The sequence below is a fragment of the Choloepus didactylus genome, chromosome 17 (assembly GCF_015220235.1).
Source record: "Choloepus didactylus isolate mChoDid1 chromosome 17, mChoDid1.pri, whole genome shotgun sequence".
Classification (NCBI taxonomy): Eukaryota; Metazoa; Chordata; class Mammalia; order Pilosa; family Megalonychidae; genus Choloepus; species Choloepus didactylus.
The window spans coordinates 20856658-20870239 of record NC_051323.1 but is presented as its reverse complement, the minus strand read 5'-3'; the positions used below and the strand labels follow the sequence as shown (position 1 = coordinate 20870239).

Below are 13582 nucleotides of genomic sequence, written 5' to 3'. Positions count from 1 at the left end.
ACTATCAAAAGAGTTACCGTAAACCAGGACTTTAAGTCTGTGTTTTCTTGAATGGAGTTCAGGACAGGAGGCAGGGGCTTGGCAGGCCACTGGCAATCCCAGTTCACTGCAAGAAACCACCAGGGACGCGGAGCTGAGCTGCATACTCTGGCTTGTACCACCTGCTGCTTCTGCTTGTCATTCTTCCCATTCAGCTTAACAGGCACAAGTAGTTCTCCAGGTGTTCACTGCCCTTGGCAAGTATACAGCAGGGTGAAACGGGCATTTCTGAAACACCCAGTTTTTCTTAGTCAGCTTATTTTGTTTAAAGACACACAGCAGAACATTCCTGATGAAGAAAAAATAAAACTGCAATTTCCTTAACCCAAAAAAGCTAAAAAAAAAAAAAAAAAAAAAAAAAAAAAGGAAACTGCTCCAAACGAAAGTCAGTAGAACAAAAGAGAAATACTGAAAGGCTTGCAGAATAAGACTGAGCACATCAGTTACTCGAGTCACAGTGTCATCTTCCCCTCCCCGCCGGGCACCCCGCCCCCACCCCCCCTTCAGCTCCGCCTGTCCGTGCAGCTCTGTCCCCAGATGTGGGGACATAAAAGTACTCCTCAAGGCTTTCTGTCAACTCAGTACTTCACGCCTGGGATAAACTCCTTCGCATCCGGGTTCAGGTTACTTTTGCTCTGAAATAAGAACAAAAAGATAACAAGTACAGGGCAAGCTATATTTTATAGCTCATTTTCTCCCACTTTCATTATCACCAGTACTTTTCCCGCAGCCTCAAGGAGAGAAAGAAAGAAAATTCCCTGTGACTCAGACTGTTATTGCTGGGCTGCTCCCAACAGCTCCTGACACTAAGCCCACAGCAACCTCATTTTCTCCTTCCTGCTTTAGACTCCCGTTCCCTTCATGATGCTTTCCAATTCTCATCAGGCCTGTAAGTTCAAGTCCAAAAATAACTTTTCAATTCATTGAGTACCTCCTTGAAGAAAATCAGAGTATTATATCAAACCAGCTTGGTTACCACAATCCCTGTTTTTTTGTCATCTTTCTGTATTCAACTTTAATATCTATTTTCACGTGAACATCCAAAACCTTGGAAAAAGTTCAGGGCATAATCTCTGAGAACATGAGTTGCATGAGAACTATATCATTTATGGAATTCTCACATTAAGTAAATGTGGAAGGCAGGGAATTAATTTATCTGGTTTTCTAATTATAAGTGGAAAATGGCCTCTTTAGAGTATGTTCCTTTCAAAATGAACAGGCAGTTTTTATAACAGCATTATTCAAAACTATATTAAATACAGATTTAGGGGCTAGTAAAAGGGAAGGACAGCAGCAAATGATGACTTGAACCCAAACCTCTTCAGTGATCAATTTTTTAATCCTTAATCACGATTCTACTTAGAAAAGCCCACTAGGCAAAAAATGGAAGGTAGTGATGCTGGCAAACAGTGAATGTTCCACAGTGCTTTATTGCGGTCGTAGCTATGGTGGGGCAGCCACGGAACCCTCTGCGCTCAGCGTTGCTTGAAGGGTACCGGCGGCAGCTCTTCCCGGAGGCGAAGGTGAGGCGGGGGACTTGGCCGAGTCCCCGGCAGAGGCGTGCAAGGTGTGGAGGGCGGCGAGAGAGGAACGCGAGACACTCTCTTTTCAAGGTGGGTTAAACAAAAAGCCTTTATTCAGGGGTGAGCACAAGTTTAAATAGGGTGGCATAGAGGGCGGGGTCGGTGGTAGGGGTGTGTGGCCCTACATGGCAATGCTGAGGGGATAAAGGCTAGGAATTGGTTCTGAGAGGGGCGCGGAGGGTCGTTTGAAAAGGGCGGGAGTTGCTCTGGCAACGGGGAGGGCGGGAGTTGCTTTGGCAACGGGGAGTGTGCGGGCAAGATAAAGGGGGCGGTTTTCTCTGGCAAGCTTCCTCTAACAGTTGTATTTTGGGTGAGGGAGATGGGGCCTGTAGCCGGCTCCACTTTCTCAGGCCCTGGGGGCTGTGGAGGGTAATACTGCCCATGCCCACTACCCTCTCCAGGGTCTGGCCAGGTTCCCTGGGGGGGGGCTGTGGAGGGCGCTACTGCCCATGCCCATCGCCTCCCCCAGGGGCGGACCAGGTTCCCTGGCCCCGGCCCACCAAGTTGGAACTCAGCACCAGCAACCCGCAATTCCCCCTTCTTTTCTAATTAGAGGAAGAAGCTCACAGGAGAGATCCGCCAAGGGATGAGGGAAAGGGGAGGCCGGGGAGGGGAAAAGGATTGACGGCAGCTCAGAGAGGCTGGAGCTCGGCGTTGGTGTGGCGCCCGGGCGCTCGACAAGGGCCTCGCTGCTTGCGGGATGGACGAGGGTGGTGACGCTGCAGAGGGCTAGCTTCTTCAGTAGAGGCGAGTCGTTGATACTGGACTTGCACAAATGATGAGAAGACAGCATTGGCTTGGTTTTTAACAAGTTGGAACAATTCTGGCGGATAATACAGGGCCCTAGGGGTGAGAACTAGAATAATCATTAGTAGGGGGCCGATGAGAGGGAGGAGGTATGGGAGGAGGGGGGTAAAGATGTGGGACCAATAGTTGGTGGCTTCACGGTCTCTTTTGCGTTGTTCTAGTCCCTCTCGGACCTTCTTTAGGCTGTTTTTGGCGAGACCTGTGGAATTGGCATATACACAGCATTCTTCTCCTAGGGCGGCGCAAAGGCCTCCTTCTTTGAGGAGAAGAAGGTCGAGACCGTCGGCGGTTTTTGGAGCACGACCTCAGAGAGGGAGTTAACAGAATTTTTAAGATGGGAAATAGCGTTTTGTAGGTGACGAATGTCCTCGTCAACAGCCGCCCGGAGGTGAGTTAGGGCGGAGCCTTGACTGGCTAGCGCAGCGATTCCGGTGCCAGCGCCTGCAAGACCTAGGAGGGTGGCGAGCGTGAGGGCGGTGATGGGCTCTCGCTTTTGCAGAGGGGCAGGAGCTGCAGTTCTTTCTAGGCGGAGGAAGAAGTCTTCCTCGTTGTGGTATAGGACCCTAGGGATAAGGACAATTAGGAGGCAAGTTTCATGAGTTGTATTGAGGGTTTGCACGTTAAGGCAGGGGGTAAGTCCTGTAGAGGAGCAGAGCCATTGGGAGGAGTTGTGGGGAATAAGAAATTTGGCAGAGCTGCTGGGGGATGAGTAGTTGGCACAAGCTGTGAGGTTGGGAGAGTTGTATGAGAGAGGGCGGATGCACTTTCCTGTGGAGGAAACTGAATGAAAGGTTAGGGGGACGGCAGAGGTATTCCAATTGCATTCCGAGGGGCTATTCTCTGTATTTTCCGAAAAGGAGAGGTTGGAGGCGACGGGCTCATACAGGGAGGAGGAGGTGGAGAGGCAAAGCCAACAGGAGGAGGTAAGATTGGGGTGGGAGGAATTCACTGAGGTGAAGGCCGCTTGGATAAGGCCGAGGAGGGGAGAGGAGTAATGAGAGGGGGGCAGAAAAGGTTGGGGTGGTGGGGTTGGCAATGTGCTGTTTGCAGCTGAGGTGCGGCTGGAGGGCCGTGGATTAAGGGGGTTAAGGACTTTGTTGGGGCTAACGTCGCTTGGATCGGTGGCGGTGCGGTGTCTCTTTTGTATGGAGAAGAGACCACCCCAATTATAGCCCTCCATGTAGAGGCGGAGGCCATATGTGCGGCCACTAAGCCAATTGTCCTCGCCGGGGTTTTTAACCTTAAGGGTTATATTGCGCCAATTTGGCTTTGTCCATGACACTTGGAGGTGCTGGTCACTATTGGGAGCTTCAGACCACCCGTAGGCCATTGTTTCACACCCCCAGGAGGGGCAATAAAAATGCGAGGGGTGAAGAGATGCTGAGAGACTCCTAGAAAATGCCCACAGCTGACGTAGACCCAGACGTTTGGAGATGCTAAGCTAAGGGATGAGTTTGCCTCAGAGAAGCTAAGTGAGAACTCACAGATGCTTAAAGAGAAAGCCACTGGAATCAGAAGCGGAAAGCAGTGCAACCTGGGAGCAAAGATGCCAGCCACGTGCCTTGCCAGCTGAAAGAGGTGTTCCGGACGCCATAGGCCTTTTCCTCAGAGAAGTTACTCTCCTCCAGGAAAGTAGGTAGAAAGCCAGGAACTGCGTGGACTGGACACCACAGAGGCAATCTGTCTTTGGGCATACTTCATACAACACTCAATGGAAACGTGGAACTGCTGAAGATCAGCGAAATCTGTAAGTTTTTGCGGCCAGGGGAGCCGCGCCCCTCCCTGCCAGGCTCAGTCCCGTGGGAGGAGGGGCTGTCAGCTCCGGGAAGGAGAAGGGAGAACTGCAGTGGCAGCCCTTATCGGAAACTCATTCTACTGATCCAGACTCCAACCATAGATAGACAGAGACCAGACACCAGAGAATCTGTGAGCAGCCAGCCCAGCAGAGAGGAGACAGGCATAGAAAAAAAAAAAACAACACGAAAAACTCCAAAATAAAAGCAGAGGATTTTTAGAGTTCTGGTGAACACAGAAAGGGGAAGGGCGGAGCTCAGGCCCTAAGGCGCATATGCAAATCCCAAAGAAAAGCCGATCTCTCTGCCCTGTGGACCTCTCCTTAATGGCCCTGGTTGCTTTGTCTCTTAGCATTTCAATAACCCATTAGATCTCTGAGGAGGACCCTTTTTTTTTTTTTTTTTTTAAATCCTTTTTTTCTTTTTCTAAAACAATTACTCTAAGAAGCCCAATACAGAAAGCTTCAAAGACTTTCAATTTGGGCACGTCAAGTCAAGAGCAGAACTAAGAGAGCTCTGAGACAAAAGGCAATAATTCAGTGGCTAAGAAAATTCACTAAACACCACAACTTCCCAAGAAAACGGGGGTGTCCGCTCACAGCCACGATCCTGGTGGACAGGAAACACTCCTGCCCATCGCCAGCCCCATAGCCCAGAACTGTCCCAGACAACCCAGTGTGACGGAAGGGCTTCAAATAACAGGCACACACCACAAAACTGGGCGTGGACATTAGCCTTCCCTGCAACCTCAGCTGATTGTCCCAGAGTTGGGAAGGTGGAGCAGTGTGAATTAACAAAGCCCCATTCAGCCATCATTTGAGCAGACTGGGAGCCTCCCTACACAGCCCAGCAGCCCAGAACTGCCCTGAGGGGACGGCACTCACCTGTGACATAGCACAGTCATCCCTCAACAGAGGACCCGGGGTGCACAGCCTGGAAGAGGGGCCCAGTTGCAAGTCTCAGGAGCCATACGCCAATACCAAGGACTTGTGGGTCAGTGGCAGAGACAAACTGTGGCAGGACTGAACTGAAGGATTAGACTATTGCACCAGCTTTAAAACTCTAGGATCACGAGGGAGATTTGATTGTTAGGGCCACCCCCCCTCCCCGACTGCCCAGAAACATGCCCCACATACAGAGCAGGCAACACCAACTACACACGCAAGTTTGGTACACCAATTGGGCCCCACAAGACTCACTCCCCCACTCACCAAAAAGGCTAAGCAGGGGAGAACTGGCTTGTGGAGAACAGGTGGCTCGTGGACGCCACCTGCTGGTTAGTTAGAGAAAGTGTACTCCACGAAGCTGTAGATCTGATAAATTAGAGATAAGGACTTCAATAGGTCTACAAACCCTAAAAGAACCCTATCAAGTTCAGCAAATGCCACGAGGCCAAAAACAACAGAAAATTATAAAGCATATGAGAAAACCAGACGATATGGATAACTCAAGCCCAAGCACCCAAATCAAAAGACCAGAAGAGACACACCACCTAGAGCAGCTACTCAAAGAACTAAAGATGAACAATGAGACCATAGTACGGGATATGAAGGAAATCAAGAAGACTCTAGAAGAGCATAAAGAAGACATTGCAAGACTAAATAAAAAAATGGATGATCTTATGGAAATTAAAGAAACTGTTGACCAAATTAAAAAGATTCTGGACACTCATAGTACAAGACTAGAGGAAGTTGAACAACGAATCAGTGACCTGGAAGATGACAGAATGGAAAATGAAAGCATAAAAGAAAGAATGGGGAAAAAAATTGAAAAAATCGAAATGGACCTCAGGGATATGATAGATAATATGAAACGTCCAAATATAAGACTCATTGGTGTCCCAGAAGGGGAAGAAAAGGGTAAAGGTCTAGGAAGAGTATTCAAAGAAATTGTTGGGGAAAACTTCCCAAATCTTCTAAACAACATAAATACACAAATCATAAATGCTCAGCGAACTCCAAATAGAATAAATCCAAATAAATCCACTCCAAGACATATACTGATCACACTGTCAAACACAGAAGAGAAGGAGCAAGTTCTGAAAGCAGCAAGAGAAAAGCAGTTCACCACATACAAAGGAAACAGCATAAGACTAAGTAGTGACTACTCAGCAGCCACCATGGAGGCAAGAAGGCAGTGGCACGATATATTTAAAATTCTGAGTGAGAAAAATTTCCAGCCAAGAATACTTTATCCAGCAAAGCTCTCCTTCAAATTTGAGGGAGAGCTTAAATTTTTCACAGACAAACAAATGCTGAGAGAATTTGCTAACAAGAGACCTGCCCTACTGGAGATCCTCAAGGGAGCCCTACAGACAGAGAAACAAAGAAAGGACAGAGAGACTTGGAGAAAGGTTCAGTACTAAAGAGATTCGGTATGGGTACAATAAAGGATATTAATAGACAGAGGGGAAAAATATGGCAAACATAAACCAAAGGATAAGATGGCTGATTCAAGAAATGCCTTCACGGTTATAACGTTGAATGTAAATGGATTAAACTCCCCAATTAAAAGATATAGATTCGCAGAATGGATCAAAAAAAATGAACCATCAATATGTTGCATACAAGAGACTCATCTCGGACATAGGGACACAAAGAAACTGAAAGTGAAAGGATGGAAAAAAATATTTCATGCAAGCTACAGCCAAAAGAAAGCAGGTGTAGCAATATTAATCTCAGATAAAATAGACTTCAAATGCAGGGATGTTTTGAGAGACAAAGAAGGCCACTACATACTAATAAAAGGGGCATTTCTGCAGGAAGAAATAACAATCGTAAATGTCTATGCACCCAATCAAGGTGCCACAAAATACATGAGAGAAGCACTGGCAAAACTAAAGGAAGCAATTGATGTTTCCACAATAATTGTGGGAGACTTCAACACATCACTCTCTCCTATAGATAGATCAACCAGACAGAAGACCAATAAGGAAATTGAAAACCTAAACAATCTGATAAATGAATTAGATTTAACAGACATATACAGGACATTACATCCCAAATCACCAGGATACACATACTTTTCTAGTGCTCACAGAACTTCCTCCAGAATAGATCATATGCTGGGACATAAAACAAGCCTCAATAAATTTAAAAAGATTGAAATTATTCAAAGCACATTCTCTGACCACAATGGAATACAATTAGAAGTCAATAACCATCAGAGACTTAGAAAATTCACAAATACCTGGAGGTTAAACAACACACTCCTAAACAATCAGTGGGTTAAAGAAGAAATAGCAAGAGAAATTGCTAAATATATAGAGACGAACGAAAATGAGAACACAACATACCAAAACCTATGGGATGCAGCAAAAGCAGTGCTAAGGGGGAAATTTATAGCACTAAACGCATATATTAAAAAGGAAGAAAGAGCCAAAATCAAAGAACTAATGGATCAACTGAAGAAGCTAGAAAATGAACAGCAAACCAATCCTAAACCAAGTACAAGAAAAGAAATAACAAGGATTAAAGCAGAAATAAATGACATAGAGAACAAAAAAACAATAGAGAGGATAAATATCACCAAAAGTTGGTTCTTTGAGAAGATCAACAAGATTGACAAGCCCCTAGCTAGACTGACAAAATCAAAAAGAGAGAAGACCCATATAAACAAAATAATGAATGAAAAAGGTGACATAACTGCAGATCCTGAAGATATTAAAAAAATTATAAGAGGATATTATGAACAACTGTATGGCAATAAACTGGACAATGTAGAAGAAATGGACAATTTCCTGGAAACATATGAACAACCTAGACTGACCAGAGAAGAAATAGAAGAACTCAACCAATCCATCACAAGCAAAGAGATCCAATCAGTCATCAAAAATCTTCCCACAAATAAATGCCCAGGGTCAGATGGCTTCACAGGGGAATTCTACCAAACTTTCCAGAAAGAACTGACACCAATCTTACTCAAACTCTTTCAAAACATTGAAGAAAATGGAACACTACCTAACTCATTTTATGAAGCTAACATCAATCTAATACCAAAACCAGGCAAAGATGCTACAAAAAAGGAAAACTACCGGCCAATCTCCCTAATGAATATAGATGCAAAAATCCTCAACAAAATACTTGCAATTCGAATCCAAAGACACATTAAAAAAATCATACACCATGACCAAGTGGGGTTCATTCCAGGCATGCAAGCATGGTTCAACATAAGAAAAACAATCAATGTATTACAACACATTAAAAACTCGAAAGGGAAAAATCAATTGATCATCTCAATAGATGCTGAAAAAGCATTTGACAAAATCCAACATCCCTTTTTGATAAAAACACTTCAAAAGGTAGGAATTGAAGGAAACTTCCTCAACATGATAAAGAGCATATATGAAAAACCCACAGCCAGCATAGTACTCAATGGTGAGAGACTGAAAGCCTTCCCTCTAAGATCAGGAACAAGACAAGGATGCCCACTGTCACCACTGTTATTCAACATTGTGCTGGAAGTGCTAGCCAGGGCAATCCGGCAAGACAAAGAAATAAAAGGCATCCAAATTGGAAAAGTAGAAGTAAAACTGTCATTGTTTGCAGACGATATGATCTTATATCTAGAAAACTCTGAGAAATCGACGATACAGCTACTAGAGCTAATAAACAAATTTAGCAAAGTAGCGGGATACAAGGTTAATGCACATAAGTCAGTAATGTTTCTATATGCTAGAAATGAACAAACTGAAGAGACACTCAAGAAAAAGATAGCATTTTCAATAGCAACTAAAAAAATCAAGTACCTAGGAATAAACTTAACCAAAGATGTAAAAGACCTATACAAAGAAAACTACATAACTCTACTAAAAGAAATAGAAAGGGACCTTAAAAGATGGAAAAATATTCCATGTTCATGGATAGGAAGGCTAAATGTCATTAAGATGTCAATTCTACCCAAACTCATCTACAGATTCAATGCAATCCCAATCAAAATTCCAACAACCTACTTTGCAGACTTGGAAAAGCTAGTTATCAAATTTATTTGGAAAGGGAAGATGCCTCGAATTGCTAAAGACACTCTAAAAAAGAAAAACGAAGTGGGAGGACTTACACTCCCTGACTTTGAAGCTTATTATAAAGCCACAGTTGCCAAAACATCATGGTACTGACACAAAGATAGACATATAGATCAATGGAATCGAATTGAGAATTCAGATAGACCCTCAGATCTATGGCCGACTGATCTTTGATAAGGCCCCCAAAGTCACTGAACTGAGCCATAATGGTCTTTTCAACAAATGGGGCTGGGAGAGTTGGATATCCATATCCAAAAGAATGAAATAGGACCCCTACCTCACCCCCTACACAAAAATTAACTCAAAATGGACCAAAGATCTCAATATAAAAGAAAGTACCATAAAACTCCTAGAAGATAATGTAGGAAAACATCTTCAAGACCTTGTATTAGGCGGCCACTTTCTAGACTTTATACCTAAAGTACAAGCAACAAAAGAAAAGATAGATAAATGGGAATTCCTGAAGCTTAGAAGTTTCTGCACCTCAAAGGAATTTCTCAGAAAGGTAAAGAGGCAGCCATCTCAATGGGAAAAAATTTTTGGAAACCATGTATCTGACAAAAGACTGATATCTTGCATATACAAAGAAATCCTACAACTCAATGACAATAGTACAGACAGCCCAATTATAAAATGGGCAGAAGATATGAAAAGAGTTCTCTGAAGAGGAAATACAAATGGCCAAGAAACACATGAAAAAATGTTCAGCTTCACTAGCTATTAGAGAGATGCAAATTAAAACCACAATGAGATACCATCTAACACCGGTTAGAATGGCTGCCATTAAACAAACAGGAAACTACAAATGCTGGAGGGGATGTGGAGAAATTGGAACTCTTATTCACTGTTGGTGGGACTGTATAATGGTTCAGCCACTCTGGAAGTCAGTCTGGCAGTTCCTTAGAAAACTAGATATAGAGCTACCATTCGATCCGGCGATTGCACTTCTCGGTATATACCCGGAAGATCGGAAAGCAGTGACACGAACAGATATCTGCACGCCAATGTTCATAGCAGCATTATTCACAATTGCCAAGAGATGGAAACAACCCAAATGTCCTTCAACAGATGAGTGGATAAATAAAATGTGGTATATACACACGATGGAATACTACGCGGCAGTAAGAAGGAACGATCTCGTGAAACATATGACAACATGGAAGAACCTTGAAGACATAATGCTGAGTGAAATAAGCCAGGCACAAAAAGAGAAATATTATATGCTACCGCTAATGTGAACTTTCAAAAATGTAAAACAAATGGTTTATAATGTAGAATGTAGGGGAACTAGCAGTAGAGAGTAATTAAGGAAGGGGGAACAATAATTCAAGAAGAACAGATAAGCTTTTTAACGTTCTGGGGATGCCCAGAAATGACTATGGTCTGTTAATTTCTGATGGATATAGTAGGAACAAGTTCACAGAAAGGTTGCTATATTATGTAACTTTCTTGGGGTAAAGTAGGAACATGTTGGAAGTTAAGCAGTTAGGTTAGTTGTCTTTTTCTTACTCCCTTGTTATGGTCTCTTTGAAATGTTCTTTTATTGTATGTTTGTTTTCTTTTTAACTTTTTTTTCATACAGTTGATTTAAAAAAGAAGGGAAAGTTAAAAAAAAAAAAGAAAGAAAAGAAAAAAGACAAACAAGGAAAAAAAAAAAAAAAGATGTAGTGCCCCCTTGAGGAGCCTGTGGAGAATGCAGGGGTATTCGCCTACCCCACCTCCATGGTTGCTAACATGACCACAGACATAGGGGACTGGTGGTTTGATGGGTTGAGCCCTCTACCATAAGTTTTACCCTTGGGAAGACGGTTGCTGCAAAGGAGAGGCTAGGCCTCCCTGTATTTGTGCCTAAGAGTCTCCTCCTGAATGCCTCTTTGTTGCTCAGATGTGGCCCTCTCTCTCTGGCTAAGCCAACTTGAAAGGTGAAATCACTGCCCTCCCCCCTACGTGGGATCAGACACCCAGGGAAGTGAATCTCCCTGGCAACGTGGAATATGACTCCCGGGGAGGAATGTAGACCCGGCATCGTGGGATGGAGAACATCTTCTTGACCAAAAGGGGGATGTGAAAGGAAATGAAATAAGCTTCAGTGGCAGAGAGATTCCAAAACGAGCCGAGAGATCACTCTGGTGGGCACTCTTACGCACACTTTAGACAACCTTTTTTAGGTTCTAAAGAATTGGGGTAGCTGGTGATGGATACCTGAAACTATTAAACTACAACCCAGAACCCATGAATCTCGAAGACAGTTGTATAAAAATGTAGCTTATGAGGGGTGACAGTGGGATTGGGAAAGCCATAAGGACCAAACTCTACTTTGTCTAGTTTATGGATGGATGTGTAGAAAAGTAGGGGAAGGAAACAAACAGACAAAGGTACCCAGTGTTCTTTTTTACTTCAATTGCTCTTTTTCACTCTAATTATTATTCTTGTTATTTTTGTGTGTGTGGTAATGAAGGTGTCAGGGATTGATTTAGGTGATGAATGTACAACTATGTAATGGTACTGTAAACAATCGAAAGTACAATTTGTTTTGTATGACTGCGTGGTATGTGAATATATCTCAATAAAATGATGAAAAAAAAAAAAAAAAAGAAGGGAAAGTTAAAAAAAAAAAAACAAGAAAGAAAGAAAAACAAGGAAAAAAAAATGATGTAGTGCCCCCTTGAGGAGCCTGTGGAGAATGCAGGGGTATTCGCCTACCCCACCTCCATGGTTGCTAACATGACCACAGACATAGGGGACTGGTGGTTTGATGGGTTGAGCCCTCTACCATAAGTTTTACCCTTGGGAAGACGGTTGCTGCAAAGGAGAGGCTAGGCCTCCCTATATTTGTGCTAAGAGTCTCCTCCCGAATGCCTCTTTGTTGCTCAGATGTGGCCCTCTCTCTCTGGCTAAGCCAACTTGAAAGGTGAAATCACTGCCCTACCCCCTACGTGGGATCAGACACCCAGGGGAGTGAATCTCCCTGGCAACGTGGAATATGACTCCCGGGGAGGAATGTAGACCTGGCATCGTGGGACGGAGAACATCTTCTTGACCAAAAGGGGGATGTGAAAGGAAATGAAATAAGCTTCAGTGGCAGAGAGATTCCAAAAGGAGCCGAGAGGTCACTCTGGTGGGCACTCTTACGCACACTTTAGACAACCCTTTTTAGGTTCTAAAGAATTGGGGTAGCTGGTGGTGGATACCTGAAACTATCAAACTACAACCAAGAACCCATGAATCTCGAAGACAGATGTATAAAAATGTAGCTTATGAGGGGTGACAATGGGATTGGGAAAGCCATAAGGACCACACTCCACTTTGTCTAGTTTATGGATGGATGAGTAGAAAAATAGGGGAGGGAAACAAACAGACAAAGGTACCCAGTGTTCTTTTTTACTTCAATTGCTCTTTTTCACTCTAATTATTATTCTTGTTATTTTTGTGTGTGTGCTAATAAAGGTGTCAGGGATTGATTTAGGTGATGAATGTACAACTATGTAATGGTACTGTAAACAATCGAAAGTACGATTTGTTTTGTATGACTGCGTGGTATGTGAATATATCTCAATAAAATGATTTAAAAAAAAAAATGCGAGGGGTCAGCACAGCCTTTGCCTGTGGAGGGACATATGTAATAACCAGAAACGAGGCCGCCTTGACATTGATTACGTAACCAATTATTGTTGTTTAAACCTGTGAATTGAACAAAATCACAAATGCTGGCAGTAAACGAAGGAGCCTCGGCTGTAACACTTTATGAGGTGCAATGCATTTTCAATGCATCCTCTTATTAAGGCTCATGTAAGGGTGAAGAAACAGTAGCTCATTGGGCTCCAGAGACTTCCTCAAGGTTGTAAGGCCAGAAAGAGGATCCATGACACCAAAGGTGACATTCTTTTCACTGTATCACATGGGGAACTACATACGGATCTTACCAAAATATCTTCAGAATCATGACTGTCGCTGACTGAAAGTCCATTTAACTGCTGTTGCAACTGTCCCATGGCCTGAGGCAGGTCTCTTGATGGAATAAACCAGTCTTGATCTTCTTCATCCAGCATCTCCTGGAAGCAGCGGTCCAAGAAGTCTTGCTCCTGCAGCTCCTCCTCCACCTAGAAAGCAAAGCAGAGAGCTCACATTTAACATCCTGATGAGACTCATCCCTTCCAGCCTTTTGTCCACCTCTTTCCTTCAGAGGTTATTACTCTTTGATTAAAAATGATCTTGCAATCTCACTTCCAGATATATGCCCAAAAGAAGTGAAGAGAGTGACTCAGACAGATATCTGTATACCAGTCTCATAGCAGCATTAATCGTAATAGCTGAAAAGTAGAAGCAATCCAAGAATCCAT

The 13582-nt window shown here is 43.5% G+C and overlaps 1 protein-coding gene across 1 annotated transcript in view; it reads right to left on the bottom strand.

Moving 5' to 3' along the window:
• Nucleotides 1-543: 543 nt before the first annotated feature.
• The window catches only part of PAIP2B (poly(A) binding protein interacting protein 2B), a 61461-nt gene continuing 48422 nt past the window's right edge, over nucleotides 544-13582 (bottom strand). Inside the window, exons 3-4 of the mRNA XM_037807050.1 lie at nucleotides 13166-13342; nucleotides 544-674 (exon numbers count right to left, since the gene is read on the bottom strand). Of these exons, the coding sequence (XP_037662978.1) occupies nucleotides 618-674; nucleotides 13166-13342 (234 nt within the window). The 3' untranslated portion in view covers nucleotides 544-617. The remainder of the gene's footprint in view (nucleotides 675-13165; nucleotides 13343-13582) is intronic.